This window comes from Erythrolamprus reginae, chromosome 4, assembly GCF_031021105.1.
Source record: "Erythrolamprus reginae isolate rEryReg1 chromosome 4, rEryReg1.hap1, whole genome shotgun sequence".
NCBI lineage: Eukaryota > Metazoa > Chordata > Lepidosauria > Squamata > Dipsadidae > Erythrolamprus > Erythrolamprus reginae.
In genome coordinates, this window is record NC_091953.1 from 12827205 (window position 1) to 12846497 (window position 19293).

The 19293-nt window shown below is 42.7% G+C and overlaps 1 protein-coding gene across 2 annotated transcripts in view; it reads left to right on the top strand.

Annotated features, from left to right (window-relative positions):
- The window catches only part of AMOTL1 (angiomotin like 1), a 100982-nt gene that overhangs the window by 21926 nt on the left and 59763 nt on the right, over positions 1-19293 (top strand). The window contains exon 1 of one of the 2 annotated variants that reach the window (XM_070749645.1): positions 3820-4307. The exons of the other annotated variant lie outside the window; for it this stretch is intronic. Coding sequence (XP_070605746.1) covers positions 4289-4307 — 19 coding nt within the window. The 5' untranslated portion in view covers positions 3820-4288. Of the gene's footprint in view, positions 1-3819; positions 4308-19293 lie in introns of those variants that run through there. 2 annotated transcript variants of the gene reach the window in all.

The window sequence follows — 19293 nt, forward strand, 5'->3', positions numbered from 1 at the left end:
TGTTAGTATTAGGTCTAATATAGCATTCCCTCTGGTTCCTGTTTCAACTTTTTGGGTTAGAAAGTTGTCAGCTAGACTGGAAAGAAATTTGGCAGACTTTCCGCTTGGTGCTGAGTTAGTTTTCCAGTTGATGTCTGGGTAGTTGAAGTCCCCCATTATTGTCGTGCTGTGTTTGTTGCATATGTCTGTTAGTTGGCATGTGAAGAGGTCATCCATTGTGTCTGTTTGGTTGGGTGGTCTGTAGTATACTCCAATTGTGGTGTTGCTCTTTTTTTCTTTTATGTTGACCCATATGATTTCTAGGGGGTTATCATCTTTGGTTGGATGTAGTTCTGTGGCAGTATGTATAGGTTCTGTGGCAGAATGTATAGGTTGTTGCAATGTTTCATTGTTAGATGGAGAAAAGATACTTTCTTAGAGGTTTAATAATTTATAATGCTGTATAAGCTTATAGAGTCCTTTATAGGAGGAAAGAGATAAGTTTAAGTTTAAGTTTAAGTTTAAGTTTAATCAGATTTGTATGCTGCCCCTCTCCGCAGACTCGGGGCGGCTCACAGCAACAGCAATACAAGACAAATCCAATATTAAATTAATTTTAAGAACACCACAAGTTAAAAACCAATCATACACACTAGCATACCATACACAAATTTTATAAGCCTAGGGGGAAGGAACATGTCAATTCCCCCATGCCTGACGACAGAGGTGGGTTTTAAGGAGCTTACGAAAGGCTAGGAGGGTGGGGGCAACTCTGATATCTGGGGGGAGTTGATTCCAAAGGGTCGGGGCCGCCACAGAGAAGGCTCTTCCCCTGGGTCCCGCCAAACGACATTGTTTAGTTGACGGGACCCGGAGAAGGCCAACTCTGTGGGACCTAACTGGTCGCTGGGATTCGTGGGATAAAAGAGCCATTGAATGATCATAAGAAAAAAGAAAAAAATTGTATATGTTTGATTATAAGCACTGATGCTGTGTTTGAAGTTATGTATTGTTTTTATTTTATGTTGGAGAAACTAAAAAATTTATACCAGCAAGGCTCTCAGCTGGTGTTTCTCAAACTCAAGCATTTAAAGATGTATGGACTTCCAATTCCCAGAATTCCCCAGCCAGCATGCTAGGGAATTCTGGGAATTGAAGCCCACACATCTCTGGTTGAAGTTGACAAATACTGCAATAAGCAGTCTACGTTAGCCATTATACTGTATGCAATAAGATTATGAAACTTTCAGAATAAATGCTGCTAAACCTACTGTCTAGGTGCAAACTTCAAAAGATTACACTTCTTTCTACAATAATACAATATCTAAAGTTCAGATCTTAACATTTTGAAAATAGTTTGGGTTTAAAAATGTTAGAAATATTTCTATTAAACCATTTAGCATTTAGGCTTATATACTACTTCACAACTCTCTCTAAGCGGTTTACAGAATCAGCATATTGCCCCCAACAATCTGGGTCCTTATTTTACCCATCTCGGAAGGATGGAAGGCTGAGTCAACCTTGAGCCGGTGGTGAGATTTGAACTGCTGAACCACAGCTAGCAGTTACCTGAAGTAGCCTGCAGTGCTGCACTATAACCACTGCGCCACCCATATTCTTTCTCCCTGTGTCCGTATTCTATCTTTTCCAAGAAGCATGTTACAGGTAGTCCTCAACTTATAACTATTCATTTAGTGACCATTCAGAGTTTCAGTGGCAGTGAAAAAAGGCCATTGATTGTTTTCCACACTTACAACCAATGGCCCGATGGCCATGTCATAAAAATTCAGATTTATTTATTTGTTTGTTTGTTTATTTATTCATTTGTCCAATACACAAATACATAGGAAGAAAAATAGACATGTAGTAATATATATAAGGGTAAAGTGAACTTAGAGGAGAGGATATATGAAAGAAAGAAAATATATATGATAAGTGAGAGAAAGAAAAGACAATTAGACAGGGGACGAAAGGCACACCAGTGCACTTATGTACGCCCCTTACTGGCCTCTTAGGAACCTGGAGAGGTCAATCGTGGAGAGTCTAAGGGAGAAATGTTGGGGGTTAGGGGTTGACACAATTGAGTCCGGTAATGAGTCCCACGCTTCGATAACTCGATTGTTGAAATCATATTTTTTACAGTCAAGTTTGGAGCGGTTCATATTAAGTTTGAATCTGTTGCGTGCTCTTGTGTTGTTGCGGTTGAAGCTGAAGTAGTCATTGACCGGTAGGACGTTGCAGCATATGATCTTGGCAACTGATTCATATTTGTGACCAATGCAATATCCCAGGGCCATGTGATCTGCTTTTGCGACCTTCTGACAAGCAAAGTCAATGGGGAAGATTCAATTAACAATCATGTTACTAATTCAACAACTGCAGTGATTCATTTAACCATTGTGGCAAGGAAATGGGGCAGAACTCACTTCATTGTTTCGCTTAGCAACAAAAACCTGGGCTCAATGGTGGTCGTAAATTGAGGACTACCTCTACTTTTCTTAACTGATCAGCCTGCTTGCCTCTTACTGAGAATTATTTTCCTAGATTAGTGTGTACTTCTGCAAACCAGTGGATGGATACTCCCTTTGACCTGTTGAATTATTCAGATTATATCAGACATTTATCCTCCATCCAAGTTCAAAATTCATGTTTGCTTGCTCAAACTAGGAAAGAATGTTGTCCTATTTGTGGAAAAATCCTTCAATGAGTTTTTGTGACTTCCGTCCATGGTATAATCTCATGCAACTCTGCTTATCTTCCTGATTAGAAGATAATATTTGCAACTCAGGGTTGAAATGTGGGGGCTAACTCTGGTGAGGTTTCCATTCCAAGTGTGGTCTTATACCAAGGCGCTAGCATTTCACATGATCTTGAGAAGTTGTGGAACAGATGAAAACAGATGAATTCCCCAGCCAGTGTTGCTTTTAAGCCTGGAAGATTTTTAAACATGGAGGAGCCTTCTTAAGCCTGGACGACTATTACTTTTAAGCCCGGAGGACTTCAACTCCCAGAATTCCCTAGCCAGTGTTGCTTTTAAGGCTGGAGGACTTTTAAGCCTGAAATAGCCTTTTTAAAGCCTGGAGGACTTTGACTCCCAGAATTCCCCAGCCACCGTTGCTTTTAAGCCTAGAGGATTTTTAAGCCTGGAGGAGCCTTTTAAAGCCTGAACAAGTTTTACTTTTAAGTCCGGAGGACTTCAACCCCCAGAATTCCCCAGCCAGTGTTGCTTTTAAGCCTGGAGGACTTTTAAGCCTGGGGGATTTTTACTTTTAAGCCTGGAGGACTTCAATTCCTAGAATTTTACAGCCAGTGTTGCTTTTAAGCCTGGATGAGCTTTTTTTTTAAGCCTGGAGGACTTTTAAGCCTGGAGTCAACTCCCAGACTTATAACTATAACTTGTTGCTTGTATCCTTAAGATTTTTATTAATATTGATTATTTCTTCATTGCTTATTTGACCCCTATGTCAATCCCCTATGTTGTACCTCATGATTCTTGATGAATGCATATTTTCTGAGAGCATATGCACCAAAGACAAATTCCTTGTGTGTCCAATCACACTTGGCCAATAAATATTTCTATTCTATTCTATTCTATTCTATTCCCCAGCCAGCATTGCTTTTAAGCCTGGAGGACTTTTAAACCTGGAGGAGACTTTTTAAACCTGGAGCGTTGCTTTTAAGCCTGGAAGATTTTTAAACATGGAGCTGGGGAATTCTGGGATTTGAAGTCCTCCAGGCTTAAAAGTTGCCAAGGTTGGAAGACCACTGATCTGAAGGGCCCCTAAATTAGGGCCTAGCAGCCTCGACTCAAGTTAACCCACATCACCACCACAAGCCTCTCAGGTGGGCGCAGCAGCCCCCTCAGAGAAACCCGTCAGGCCCCTCCGGCTCCGCCCTGCTCTTTTTTCCTCTCGCCCGCCGCCGCCGCCACGTCCCGGGGAGAGAGGAAAACGTCCGAGCGAGGCCCAAAAGCGGCTTTGCGGCGCGGAGCCTCTCGAGCGTTAGGACCCGGCCGCAATTCGCCTCAGGGCGAGGTGCCGCTTCGCCGCCGGTTCCTCCGAGCCTCCCCCCCCCCCAGCGTGGGCGGGTGGGCGGCTCGAATTACGTCGCCTTTTTCGCCCAAGTGTCCGAAGGGGAAGGGGGAAAAAAGGGGGGGGGTGGGCGGCGGAAGAAACGAGCTTCGTTTTTTCGGGACACGACGGTTCCACTCTCCGCAACTCCACCTTCCCCACCCTCGCCGGGGATTTTTCTCCCGCTTCGCCGCGGCGGACTACATGGGCCCACCCGTAGGACCCCAGAGGCGTTTGCTATGATTTGGGCAGCCGTAGGTAAATAAAAAAAAAAAATGAGGAAAAAAAATTACACCCCCACCCCCCATTATTATTTTTTTGCTCCGGCATTCCGAACATTCCGGCGTGGGAGAAGCGCGGTGCGGGTTCGTTCTCCGTCCCCCCCCCGACTCCCCCTATCCCTCTCTCCCCTTTTGCTTCGCAGGATGCCAAACACCCCCCAAAACCAAAAGAAAAAACCCCGCTTTAGCCTGTCAAAGCTGCACGCGCTTATCCCCCAGCAGCGACCTTCCCTTAACGCCTGCCTGCTTGCCCGCCTGCCTTTAAGCCTTCCCTCATTTTGGCTGGAGTTTCTTGGGGTTTGGTGGTGGTGGGGGAGACGGGGGGGGGGCGAGATGGGGATGGGTGGTTCCGACCCAGACCTGGCTGGGAACGATGGGGAGTGGAGTGAGGGTCGGTGGAGGTGAAGGGGGGGGGGGGAGAGGATTGCTAAATGAGACTGGAGATCGGGATGGGTGGTTCCGACCCAGAACTGGCTGGGAACGATGGGGAGGGGAGTGAGGGTCGGTGGAGGTGGAGAGGGGTGGGGAGAGGATTGCTAAATGAGACTGGAGATCGGGATGGGTGGTTCCGACCCAGAACTGGCTGGGAACGATGGGGAGGGGAGTGAGGGTCTGTGGAGGTGGAGGTGAAGGGGGGGGAGAGGATTGCTAAATGGGACTGGAGATCGGGATGGGTGGTTCCGATCCAGAACTGGCTGGGAACGATGGGGAGGGGAGTGAGGGTCTGTGGAGGTGGAGGTGAAGGGGGGGGAGAGGATTGCTAAATGGGACTGGAGATCGGGATGGGTGGTTCCGATCCAGAACTGGCTGGGAACGATGGGGAGGGGAGTGAGGGTCTGTGGAGGTGGAGGTGAAGGGGGGGGAGAGGATTGCTAAATGGGACTGGAGATCGGGATGGGTGGTTCCGACCCAGAACTGGCTGGGAACGATGGGGAGGGGAGTGAGGGTCTGTGGAGGTGGAGGTGAAGGGGGGGGGGAGAGGATTGCTAAATGGGACTGGAGATCGGGATGGGTGGTTCCGATCCAGAGCTGGCTGGAAACGATGGGAAGGGGAATAGTGGCGCTGGAGGGGGGGGAGAGGATTGTAAATGGGACTGGAGATCGGGGTGGATGGTTCCGATGCAGAGCTGGCTGGGAACGATGGGGAGGGGAGTGAGGATCGGTAGGGGTGGAAGGGAGGTGGGGAAGAGGATTGCTAAGTGGGACTGGAGATCGGAATGGATGGTTCTGATCAGAGTTGGCTGGGAACGATGGGAAGGAGAGTGGGGGTCGGGGAGGGAGGGAGGGGGGAGACGATTTATTAACCCTCTCCCCCCTCGCTTCACCCTCCCAACGACCCCCCTCCCATCCCCATGGAGCTGGAGATCGGAATGGATAGTTCCTATCAGAGCTGGCAGGGAACGATGGGGGGAGGAGTGGGGGTGGGAGAGGATTGCCAAATGGACCTGGAGATGGAGTGGGGATCGTTGGGGGTGAAGGGGGGGAGAGGATTGATAAATGGACCTGGAGATCGGGATGGATGGTTCCAAGTAGAGTTGGCTGGGAACCATGGGGAGGGAGTGGGGGTCGGTGGGGGTGAAGGAAGGGGGGGGGAGAGAGAGGCTTGCTAAATGGAACTGGGCTCCCGGTTTGCTCCACCAACTCCCACCCCAAAATAATTTGTGTGTGTGAGTGTTGTGGGGTGAAGGTCCCATCTTCCACACTTGGTTTAGGAGCCTCCAAGTTGCTTTTCGGCAGCTGAAGCGATCCATTTGATCCTGGGATCTATTCTAGCGGATGCTAGAAGAGGTCCTCTTCTCCGATCTTTCCGTTGATCCAGAGAAGAGCTCACTTTCCAACGAGCTTCTATCTTGGACTTACGACCACAATTGAGCCCAGATTTTTTATGGCGCTCAGTGAAACATTGGCTAAGTGGGGTTCAATCTGTTTTACCATGGGTTGTTAAGTGAAATGCTGCAGTTGATAAGTTAGTAACCCAGTTGTTAAGTGAATCTGGCTCCCCCCTCTTGACTTTGCTTATTGGAAGGTTGTTAAAAGGGGATCCCATGACCTTGGGACATAGCAACGGTCATAAGTATGAACTGGTTGCCAAGCATCTGAATTTTGATCATAGGGATGTTGCAGTGAAGGACTGCAAATGTGGACGTGTCTTATTTATTTATTCATTAGATTTGTATGCCGCCCCTCTCCGTAGACTCCGTAGTCTTGATTGTCATGTGACCAGATAGGAGTGGCTTTCCAGTCATGTGACCAGGTGGGGAGGGCTTGACCATCATGTGATGGGGTGACTTAAAGGTCATGTGACTGGGTAGGAGGGGCTTATCGACCAAGATAAGTTTCCAAATAGGTACTTGGACTTAATAGTCATGTAACCAGATAGGAAAGGCTTTCCAGACATGTGACTAGGTGGGTAGGGCTTGACCATCATGGCTTAAAGGTCATGTGACTGGGTGTGAGTGGCTTACCGACCAAGATAAGTTTTCAAATTGGACTCTTTTTCAGTTAAGTCACATTATTTGAATAGCCACAAAAAGGATAAATGATAGACAGCATTAATAATAATAATAATAATAATAATAATAATAATAATAATGATGATGATTCCAGCTGAGATTTTTCAGGAAGTGGAATCATGATAAGGAAGAATAACTTTTTAGATAGTTCTTATGGAGCTTCATTCAATTGTCTCTTGAATGTGATCCTGTCAAGATCAAGATGATGGATGAACGAGGAGCTTGTTTTGAGCCAATTTTAAGTGATTTATATTATTTTCTCCTCCTTTGCTTATATGGGCTTGCGCATGAACAAAAAGAAATACAAAATACAGTAGAATTTAGTAACCAAGGTTTTTCTCTCTTTAAAACCAGGGTTCTACATATTCTTCAGAATGTATTTGGCCAGTAAAGTACAGATGAGCTTAATTTATTGTCAAAAGATGATGGGGAAAAACTAGCTGATTCAAAGAACCAGGCTCATTTGTTGAGTTTAAGCACAGGAGATTTATTACTACAGCCTGTACCCAAGAATCTAGTCAACCATGTAGTTCAGCACTAAATTGCCATAGATAAGGATCAGCAGAATTGGAGGGGGGCTGGATTTGGGTCTCCCGTGAGAAGACTCTAAATTTATGACATATTTAACTCCACCTTCCAGCTTTGCTTGCTCTTCTTCCTCAATTACCAATTTTTAAATTCTCTTCAGTACTCTTTTAATGTGTGTATGTGTGTATGTATGTATGTATGCATGTATATATGTATGTCTGCCTCCTCCATTCACCCTATCTCACACTGGCGATGAGGATGGGATTTTGCCACCTTCGCTTCAAAAAATACTGATTATAGGTTAAAGACTAACTGTATGATTAAAAAGACATTTGTACCCATTATGGAGAGGCAGCAAACTCAACAGACGACCGACCTTCACCTTCGTCGCCAGTGTTAGATAATGTGAATAGATGAGGCAGACAGGAGTGACTTAAAAACAGCTCTTTATTCAGCAACTATTTACAATCCAGCAAAGGTTCTGTCTGACAGCTAGCCCTTTTATAGGGAACTGTCAGATAGTTTAACCAATCAGCACTCAGTATTCTTCCCGCCAGAATGGAGGACCTGACTGAAACCTACGTGCTTCAGTCCTAGTATCTAACACTGATTATACATTGAAGACTAACTGTGTGATTAAATAGACATTTATACCCGTTAAGGATGTGTAGTCATGCTTTGTGGGGATATGTATACTGCTCAAAAAAATAAATAAAGGGAACACTTAAACAACACAATATAACTCCAAGTAAATCAAACTTCTGTGAAATCAAACTGTCCACTTAGGAAGCAACACTGATTGACAATCCATTTCACATGCTGTTGTGTACATTTAACTTTGTACAGAACAAAGTATTCAGTGAGAATATTTCATTCATTCAGACCTAGGATGTGTTCTTTGAATGTTCCCTTTATTTTTTTGAGCAGTATATACACTGCTCAAAAAAAATAAAGGGAACACTCAAATAACACATCCTAGATCTGAATGAATGAAACATTCTCATTGAAGATTTCATTTGCACAACTATTTAATTTGCACAACAGCATGTGAAATTGATTGCCAATCAGTGTTGCTTCCTAAGTGGACAACGTTTCGGTGAAATCACATTCACCATAATCAGGCTGAAGTTTTAAGCTTCGTGCTGTTGTAAATATGGAAATTTATTCATTCCATATTTACAACAGCACGAAGCTTAAAACTTTAGCCTGATGATGGTGAATGTGATTTCACCGAAACGTCGCATAGACACTCAAAATATTACACAGGGCAAAACCCGAACTCAGAACAATCTACATACATACATACATACATACATACATACATACATACATACATATGTCACATGTTTAAGCTGAATTTGAAAATTAAGGGAGACTAGGATAGATCTATTTCGGCCTTATTTTGGCCTCATCAGCTAGCCATACCCACTGGGACTTGAACCTGCAACCTTTGCCTTGTAAGGCAGAGAATTATCCTCTAGGCTACAGTATCCAATCCCTTCAGCTCTGCACCAGGGAAGGGTTACATATTTATGTGTCGAATATATATATATGCCTTTTGGAGCTTTGTCTGTGTCCTCAGGGCCACCTAAGTAGTGCAAATTGTGTTTGTGTTTCCATGTGCCCAAACAATTGTATTTCTTGAATAACCCAGTGCATTAATTGCTTTATTGCATATAAGCCTGCTCCCAAGTCACTGACCCATGTAATGTAGAATTAGCTTACTCACTGCTAAACCACCCTTCCGAGTTTCAATTAGATATCTTTCTCATTATCTTTTCCATGCCAGGAATTCGATCTGTTTACTATAGAGGTTAAGCTCTATTGACTTAAATCTAAATAAGTGCTCTATATTGCAGGGAACCTCAATCCTAAAACCTCTGCTTATGCTGCTGAGAATGCCTTTTGGCCTAGTAGAAAGTATTTGTTTAGACGCCTCCTTCCACTTGGTGTCTGCCATACGCTCTGCCTCCACCGGGGTCAGAATAATAATAATAATAATAATAATAATAATAATAATAATAATTTCTAGTATCTTCTAGAATTCTAGACCTTTGGGCCTCTGGGCCTCTGGTAGAAAATAAAAAAGAGTTGGTAGCTGCAGACTGTTCTGTCCAAATGAGCCATTGGCAGAAATTAAAGACCACACACACTCAACGGACAGTGTAGCATAAAGTATATTGTTTTTAAAAGGTCAAGGTATAAAATGGTTAATAAACCAAGAGATGTTTTAATCCACTTTGGCAGTGTTCTCAGACTAATAACGCTCAGATAAGAACAGCCTTCACTGGAATCCAAAAGTTCATTAAGAAATTCTCTTTGAAGTGATTCTGTCAATCAACCAAACTTTCACATCTCCATAGCCTCTCCGGAGAAGCAGACTGCCTGGTTTTAAAACTGCCTTGAAATGCTATTTAGACTCACATCCAGCCATTGGGGAATGTTGACCATCACACTGACTTCTCACGAGAGTTTCCCTTATATAGTCCCAAGGCGTGGCCAAGTGTTCCATAGAGCTACTAATGTACAGATCCTTTTCTCCTCAAATACTTTTAGCTGCTAATACTTCGTCTCATTCTTGCGTCTAACAGGCTCATCCTCTGATTCATCATCACTCTTTTTGCTCTCTCTCAACACCAACTCAACACCCAAACCCCAAAATCTTTTAACCTCAGATAGTCTATAGATTCTCTATGGGGTTCAAGTCAGGCGGGTTTGCTGGCCAATCAAGCACAGTAATCCTACGGTCATCAAAGCAGGTTTTGGTGCTTTTGGCAGTGTGGGCCAAGACCTTCTGGAAAATTTAAGTCACCATCCCCATAAAGCTCATATGCGGATGGAAGCATGGAGTGCTACAAAATTTCCTGGTAGACAGCTGCATTGACCCTGGACTTAAGGAAGCACAGTGGACCAACGAGCTTGAACTATCTTGCCTTGCATGTTTAGAGCATCTCTCATATATTAAGTTTCACCTTTTAAGTTACATCATTGAAATTTATTTATTTATTTATTTATTTATTTATTTATTTATTTATTTATTTATTTATTTATTTATTTGATTTGATTTGATTTGATTTGATTTGATTTGATTTGATTTGTATGCCGCCCCTCTCCGTAGACTCGGGGCGGCTCACAACATACAATAGAACAATTCACAACAAATCTAATAAATTTAAAAAACATTTAAAAACCCTATTATTAAACCAGACATACACACAGACATACCATACATAAATTGTATAGGCCCGCGTGAGAGGGGGGGGGAAAATGCTTCAATTCCCCCATGCCTGACGGCAGAGGTGAGTTTTAAGGAGTTTACGGAAGGCAAGGAGGGTGGCGGCAGTTCTAATCTCCAGGGGGAGCTGGTTCCAGAGAGTCGGGGCCGCCACAGAGAAGACTCTTCCCCTGGGACCCGCCAGACATTGTTTAGTCGACGGGACCTGGAGAAGACCAACTCTGTGGGACCTAATCGGTCTCTGGGATTCGTGCGGCAGAAGGCGGTCCTGGAGATATTCTGGTCCGATGCCATGAAGGGCTTTATAGGTCATAACCAACACTTTGAATTGTGACCGGAAATTGATCGGCAACCAATGCAGACTGCGCAGTGTTGGTGTAATATGGGCATACCTAGGGAAGCCCATGATTGCTCTCGCAGCTGCATTCTGCACGATCTGAAGTTTCCGAACACTTTTCAGAGGTAGCCCCATATAGAGAGCATTACAGTAGTCGAGCCTCGAGGTGATGAGGGCATGAGTGACTGTGAGCAGTGAGTCCCGGTCCCAATAGGGCCGCAACTGGTGCACCAGGCGAACCTGGTCAAAATAAATGAACATCTGCACAATATTCTAATTTTTTGAGTTTCACCTGTATAGTCCCTTCAGGAGCTAATTATTTGCATCCTTTTTGGAGAGTGGTTGAAACACTTGGAGATTTATCTGTGTCCTCAAGGTTACTTGAGTAGCGCTCCTGGTTCTTATAGTCTGCAATTTGTCCTCTGGAGATCTATTCCTACTCCCACACCATTCAAAGGGTGTCCACCCCAAATAGCACAGCTAAAAATCTGTAGAGATTCTCATTCATCCAGGTCATGGTTGTCCCAAAGACGCTTTTTCAGGAGGCAACTAGACTTACTTACTTAAGTTTTCCTTGGTCCCCCCCACCACCACCATTTGAACACTACTTCTGTTCAATGTGGGGATAGTTTTCCTCTTGTGGCTTAACCCTGCAGGTTGTCTATAGTCCTATAGACCTTAAATTTATTGATAATATTAGCAACCGTGTGGACACATGAAGAATTCTGAAGAGGGATTTGTAGCCTTTTATCTTTATCAAACTTGGTTGTCACTTTCTTCCACTCATCCTCAGCCAGCTTTCGGCTTTTCTTTCTCTTTGTCCATGTTCACTTTGCTTCATACAATGACGCATCATTTGCAATTATGCGAAATTACCTAGCTGTGATTGCATGACAGCAAGATTTATGGATGCAGACAAAAGTATTGATAGTCTTCCACTTTTCCCAGCGGTATCCCAATTTGCAGTGAAATACAAACACAATTAAATGGCACTCACTATTCTTTATCCCCCTTAGCCATGTTAAGATGGGAGGACTTCAACTCCCAGAATTCTCCTGGGAGGCGTCGGGCTGGGAGTTGAAGTCCATGTATTTTAAAATAGCCAAGTTTGAGAAACTTTATTTCATTTCATTGTCCACAGGGCAGACATTTTGCATTTGATGTATGTAGGTATATATTCTTGTAAATAATAAAACAAATGCAAATGGCATGGACATAACTAAATTAAAATACAGTAATACCTCGTCTTATGAACCTAATTGGTTCCGGAAGTAGGTTCGTAAGGCGAAACGTTCGTAAGATGAAACATTGTTTCTCATAGGAAACAATGTAAAAGCGATTAATCCGTGCAAAAATAATAATAATCCCAAAAAGGCGCTCCACTGGGCGCCGCCGCCTGGCTGTAACCTTCTGAAACAGCCGGGCGCTTCTTGGCAGCCTCCGGAACCTGAACCTGAACTTCCGGGTTTGGCGTTCGGGAGAATGCCGAGAAGCCCCCCGGCTGTTTCAGAAGGTGACAGCCGGGCGGCGGTGCTTCTCAGCAGCAACCCAAACCGGAAAAGTTCGAGTTTGGGTTCGGGAGAACGCCGAGAAGCCCCCCGGCTGTTTTAAAAGGTGACAGCTGGGCGGCGGCAGCCAGCGGAGCACCATTTTGCAATCTGCGGTGGGTTCGTAAGCTGAAAAAAGTTCGTAAGAAGAGGCAAAAAATTTCCGAACCCCGGGTTCGTATCACGAGAGGTTCGTATCACGAGGGGTTCGTATCACGAGGGGTTCGTATCACGAGGGGTTCGTATCACGAGGTACCACTGTATGTTATTGGAGTTGGGTGATTTCTCAATCAGACCTGTTTAATTATTGTCACAGGTATCTTCAAGCTCGTAATCAATCACTTAACCCATCTGAATAGAGAAAAGTATTCACTCAAACATTTTGCTTAATTGGATGTAATTTTAAATGAAAGGTGTAAAACTTGAACTTTGGCATGGAATTCAAAAATTGGTTGTAACTTAGTTATATGAAAATATTCTTTCAAGGCTGGTTGAATCTGAGATCAAGTTGAGGGATAAATAGAATAGATTAGATTTTTTTTATTGGCCAAGTGTGATTGGACACAGAAGGAATTTGTCTTTGGTACATATGCTCTCAGTGTACATAAAAGAAAAAGATACATTTGTCGAGAATCATAAGGTACAACACTTAATGATTGTCATAGGAGTCAAATAAGCAATCAGGAAACAATATTATTAAAAATTTTAAGGATACAACCATCAAGTTACAGTTATACGGTCTGTGGGAGTGGGAGGACATAGGTGATAGGAATGATGAGAAAAAATGAGTAGTAATAGTGGTGCAGACTTAGTAAATAATTTGACAGTGTTGAGAGGGAATTATTTGTTTAGCAGAGTGATGGCATTTGGGAAAAACTGTTCTTGTATCTAGTTGATTTGGTATGTGGTTCCAGAGGGCCGGGGCCGCCACAGAGAAGGCTCTTCCCCTGGGTCCCGCCAAATGACATTGTTTAGTTGACAGGATCCGGAGAAGATCCACTCTGTGGGATCTAACTGGTCGCTGGGATTCGTGCAGCAGAAGGTGGTCCCTAAGATAATCTGGTCCGGTGCCATGAAGGGCTTTATAGGTCATAACCAACACTTTTTTTTAACCCTCTGAAGTCTCTGTTGGTCTTAGTGGGTTGCAGAACCAAACCAAACAGTTATAGAGGTGCAGACGACAGGCTCAATGATTCCTTGTAGAACTGTATCAGCAGCTCCTTGGGCAGTTTGAGCTTCCTGATAAGAGCTCTGTTTTCATAGTGTTGGACAAGCTGGAAGTCACATGCCGGAATAAGCAGATAACAATGAAAAAGTCTCACTAAAATCCAGAAATTGAGTCAGCCAGCTTGCCTTCATTATCTAAAATTCAGGTCAGGGAAAGGAAGGAGTCAGTATTAGGCTTACTGTACTTTCAGTTAGGTCAATAAAGAAACTCGGCTACATAATTTACTGTATTTACAGATAGTTCATGTAGTTCTGTAATTAAGCTACTACTGCCTATGCACTGGAACATTGCTTCTGCTGGGCATCAGTTTTATTTAAGACATGCGCTGATTATTTCAGAGAGGTATTTGGGGAGCTGGCACTTCACCAGACCTCAAAACAACTTTCCAACTCCCTTCTGTACAATCTCACTTAGGGGGTTTTTGTAAACCATCTGAAATGCCCAAATTGGAACATACTGCTAGGAAAATCTCAAATTAGACCAGGGCATAAACACGTCTAGCTAGCCCTCGTTTTCAGTTGTTTAAATGTAGAAATTTATCAAGTGTGACATTTAGTTGACAGCCTCCATCCTAGGATGCTAATTGTTACTGGGACGCTCTTCAATGTAGGGTTCAGCATTCTTTCTCTCTCTCTCTCTTTTTGTTAAAAAAATAAATTTTATTAATTTTTAATAATAAGAGATACACACTACATAAAAGACAGTACACAGTGATGCATGCTCCCACCACCCAACATCATTCATTCAGACCTCTCCATCAAGATGAGGGTGTACTTTTTAATATTATTTTAATAGGAAAGTGAACACAAGAACAAGGGGGCACAATCTGAGGTTACTTGGGGGGGAAGATCAGAAGCAACGTGAGAAAATATTTTACTGAAAGAGTAGTAGATGCTTGGAACGAACTTCCAGCAGCCATGGTTGGTAAATCGACAGTAAGAGCCGGGGTGGCGCAGCAGGTAGAGTGCTGTACTGCAGGCCACTGAAGCCGACTGTAGATCTGAAGGTCAGCGGTTCAAATCTCATCACCGGCTCAAGGTTGACTCAGCCTTCCATCCTTCCGAGGTGGGTAAAATGAGAACCCGGATTGTGGGGGCAATAGCCTAGCTCTGTTAAGAAGTGCTATTGCTAACATGTTGTAAGCCGCCCCGAGTCTAAGGAGAAGGGCGGCATAAAAATTGAATAAATAAATAACTGTACTTAAACATGCCTGGGATAAACATATTCATCCCAAGATAAAATACAGGAAATAGTATAAGGACAGACTAGAATGGACCATGAGGTCTTTTTCTGCCACCAGTCTTCTATGTTTCTATACTTATTTTCTAACCATATGAAGAATTCCGGAAGCATTGCTGTAAATCGTTTTCAGAGAAAGGCTCTTTTTATGGAAGAGGACAATTTCAGAGTTTTAGATAGATGATAGATGCTTGATTGATAGACAGACAGGCAGAATATATTTTAATAATAAAGGAGGACAAGCTAGAATGGCTGAAGAGATGGGCCTCTGGGCGTATTGACTCCTGTCATCCCTCTTGCTATCACTATTGGCTTAAGTTCTTCCTTCAGCGCCATACAGGGTTCCCATCTGCTCCACAGCCTGTTCAATGACCGTAATGTAAATTGCCCTTTGGTTTATTTTATTTTGGGATAATTTCCTAATGAAGTGTTTTTAATAGGAAAGTGAACACAAGAACAAGGGGACACAATCTGAAGTTAGTTGGGGAAAAGATCAAAAGCAACGTGAGAAAATATTATTTTACTGAAAGAGTAGTAGATCCTTGGAACAAACTTCCAGCAGACATGGTTGGTAAATCCACAGTAACTGAATTTAAACATGCCTGCGATAAACATATATCCATTGTAAGATAAAATACAGGAAATAGTATAAGGGCAGACTAGATGGACCATGAGGTCTTTTTCTGCCGTCAGACTTCTATGTTTCTATGTTTTTAACCTTGAGGAAACCACTTGAAGAGGCCTTCAACTTGCAGAATTCCACAGCCAGTCATTCTACCTGGGGAATCCTAGATATTGAAGTCCACACATATTTAAGTGTCTTCCTCAAGGTTGAGGAACACTCCATTAAATTTGAATGTTTATATATGGCTCTGATAGTTTCTTGATAAATTTTGGCAGTAGGTATTTGGAAACTCAGATAATCTTCCCATAAATAATAATAATAATAATAATAATAATAATAATAATAATAATAATAATAATACTATTACTACTACTACTACTACTAATAATAATTATTATTTATTGGATTTGTATGCCGCCCCTCTCCATAGACTCAGGGCGGCTAACAACAATGATAAAAACAGTATGTGACAATCCAATAATAAAACAACTAAAAACCCTTATTATAAGACCAAACATACACACAGACATACCATGCATAACTTGTAATGGCCTAGGGGGAAGGAATATCTCAACTCCCCCATGCCTGGCGGTATAAATGAGTCTTGAGTAGTTTACGAAAGACAGGGAGAGTGCGGGCAATTCTAATCTCCGGGGGAGAGTTGGTTCCAGAGGGCCGGGGCCGCCACAGAGAAGGCTCCTCCCCTGGGGCCCGCCAAATGACATTGTTTAGTCGACGGGACCCGGAGAAGGCCAACTCTGTGGGACCTTATCGGTCGCTGGGATTCGTGCGGTAGCAGGTGGTTCCGGAGGTAGTCTGGTCATCGAATGCCATTCTAAGCATTTGGTTGTGATTCCAGCTTTTTGAAGCAGATACTAAATGTTTTAATTAAGCGGTCTATGTGTCAAGGTTTTTTCCCCCAATAGTATTTGTTGAGTATGTAAAGGATGTTTTCTAATTGGTAGAATGCCCCTGTGTATTTGTTATGTTTTATGTGTAAATGGAATATTTCTTTACGTCAAAGGCGAGATGATAGCTTTAATATTTTGTTCCTTTCTTTACACACATGTGGCTGAGTTTATCTGACATGTGCAAATGTTATACCTAAAGATTATACAGGTGCAGGAATGTTAAAAGGTTTTCTATGAAGTCACCTTGAGATAAAAGCTAAGCAAAACATTACTGATGCAGCAGTTTTAATTTTTATGCATGCTAGCTGGAATATCAAGTAGCAGCTAATTTAAGGTCCTATGGAAAACAGCCTTCCTTTTTCAGAGATGCACGCAAAACAGAAAAATTCAAATTTGTTAACTGAGAGATGCTCTAGCTCAGGGGTGTCAAACTCTATTTCATTCACAGCATTGGGGCTGTGTCTGACCTTGGAGGGGATCTTACCTTGCGTGTAATGAGTCTCTCTCATATATTATTTATTTTTATTTATTTATTTTGTCCAATACACAATGAGGGTTTTAGTGGGTATATATCTATATACACATAGTAAAATACATGATGAAGGTTATAGAGGAGATACTCATAGTAAAATATATCTAAGGAATAATAGAAAAGAAGGTATAGTAATATAACATATCAATGAAAGAATAAAAGAAGAGATATAGGAATAGAAAAAAGGAATAGGAGATATAGGAGAGCAATAGGACAGGGGACGGAAGGCACTCTAGTGCACTTGTACTCGCCCCTTACTGACCTCTTAGGAATCTGGATAGGTCAACCGTAGATAATCTAAGGGTAAAGTGTTGGGGGTTTGGGGATGACACTATGGAGTCCGGTAATGAGTTCCACACTTCGACAACTCGGTTACTGAAGTCATATTTTTACAGTCAAGTTTGGAGCGGTTAATATTAAGTTTAAATCTGTTGTGTGCTCTTGTGTTGTTGTGGTTGAAGCTGAAGTAGTCGCCAACAGGCAGGACGTTGCAGCATATGATCTTGTGGGCAATACTTAGATCTTGTTTAAGGCGTCTTAGTTCTAAACTTTCTAAGCCCAGGATTGAAAGTCTAGTCTCATTGGGTATTCTGTTTCGAGTGGAGGAGTGAAGGGCTCTTCACCTTTTAAGTTGCGTTACTGAAAGATATGAGATATTGCATGATATTCTAATTTTTTGAGTTTCACCTGTACATTTGATGCAAAAAAACCACGAATGAAATTTTTTAAGGCAGTGTTTCTCAGCCTCAGGAATTCTTAAGTCCTATAAAGCTCACCTCAAAGAGTTTCGAGGTTAAAACACTGAATTAAAACGAAGGAAAGCTGTAGAGCGAATGGCAAGGTGGAAAGATGCTTGGCTGCATAGCTAGAGGTATAACAAGCAGGAAGAGGAAGATTGTGATCCCGCTATATAGAGTGCTGGTGAGACCACATTTGGAATACTGTGTTCAGTTCTGGAGACCTCACCTACAAAAAGATATTGACAAAATTGAACGGGTCCAAAGACGGGCTACAAGAATGGTGGAAGGTCTTAAGCATAAAACGTATCAGGAAAGACTTAATGAACTCAATCTGTATAGTCTGGAGGACAGAAGGGAAAGGGGGGACATGATCGAAACATTTAAATATGTTAAACACAGTTAAAGGGTTAAATAAGGTCCAGGAGGGAAGTGTTTTTAATAGGAAAGTGAACACAAGAACAAGGGGACACAATCTGAAGTTAGTTGGGGGAAAGATCAAAAGCAACATGAGAAAATATTATTTTACTGAAAGAGTAGTAGATCCTTGGAACAAACTTCCAGCAGACGTGGTTGATAAATCCACAGTAACTGAATGCATGCCTGGGATAAACATATATCCACCCTAAGATAAAATACAGGAAATAGTATAAGGGCAGACTAGATGGACCATGAGGTCTTTTTCTGCCGTCAGACTTCTATGTTTCTATGTTTCTAAGTGAATTTTATAAAGCAAGAAACTCATGCATTATTTCTGGTTTTGGTTTGTTTTAATGTGACCTTACAGGAGTAGGACCGCTATATGGCATCCCAGTAGTTCCCTATGATGGCTACTGGTGAAAATTGGCACTGTTCTGAAGTAGAGAAACAACAGCCACAGTTCCAAAACTCCTCCTCTTAAACCAGGAAAAATACCAGTCTGATATTATATGGAGAGCCAGTTTGGTTTAGGGGCTAAAGCACAGGCTAGAAAAAATGGGACACTGAGTTCAAGTCCCGGTTTAACCATGAAAACCAACTGGGGAACTTTGGGCAGTTACTCTCCCTTAGCCCAACAAACATCACAGGATTGTTCTTGTGGGGATAATAGAAGGAAGAAGGCATGTTGGACACTGTATGTTTGCTGCCTTGAGTAATTTATAAAAATAATAAAGGTGGGAAATAAATAAATATGGGGCCTACTCTCTTTGCGTTATTGCCCTTATCTCTTATCTCTGTGACCTACTGTTTAGACCAGTGAATGACCATTTCACAGGAGTTGCCTAAGACCATGGGAAAAAAACAAATTTCGCATGGTGTTAGGAACTAAATCTTCTATTCTGGTGCCTTGGAACATACATTGCTCAAAAAAAATAAAGGGGCAACACAATATAACTCCAAGGAAATCAAACTTCTGTGAAATCAAACTGTCCACTTAGGAAGCAATACTGATTAACAATAAATTTCACATGCTGTTGTGCACATTCAACTTCAGATCGTGCAGAACGCAACCGCGAGAGCCATCGTGGGGCTTCCAAGATTCGCCCACGTT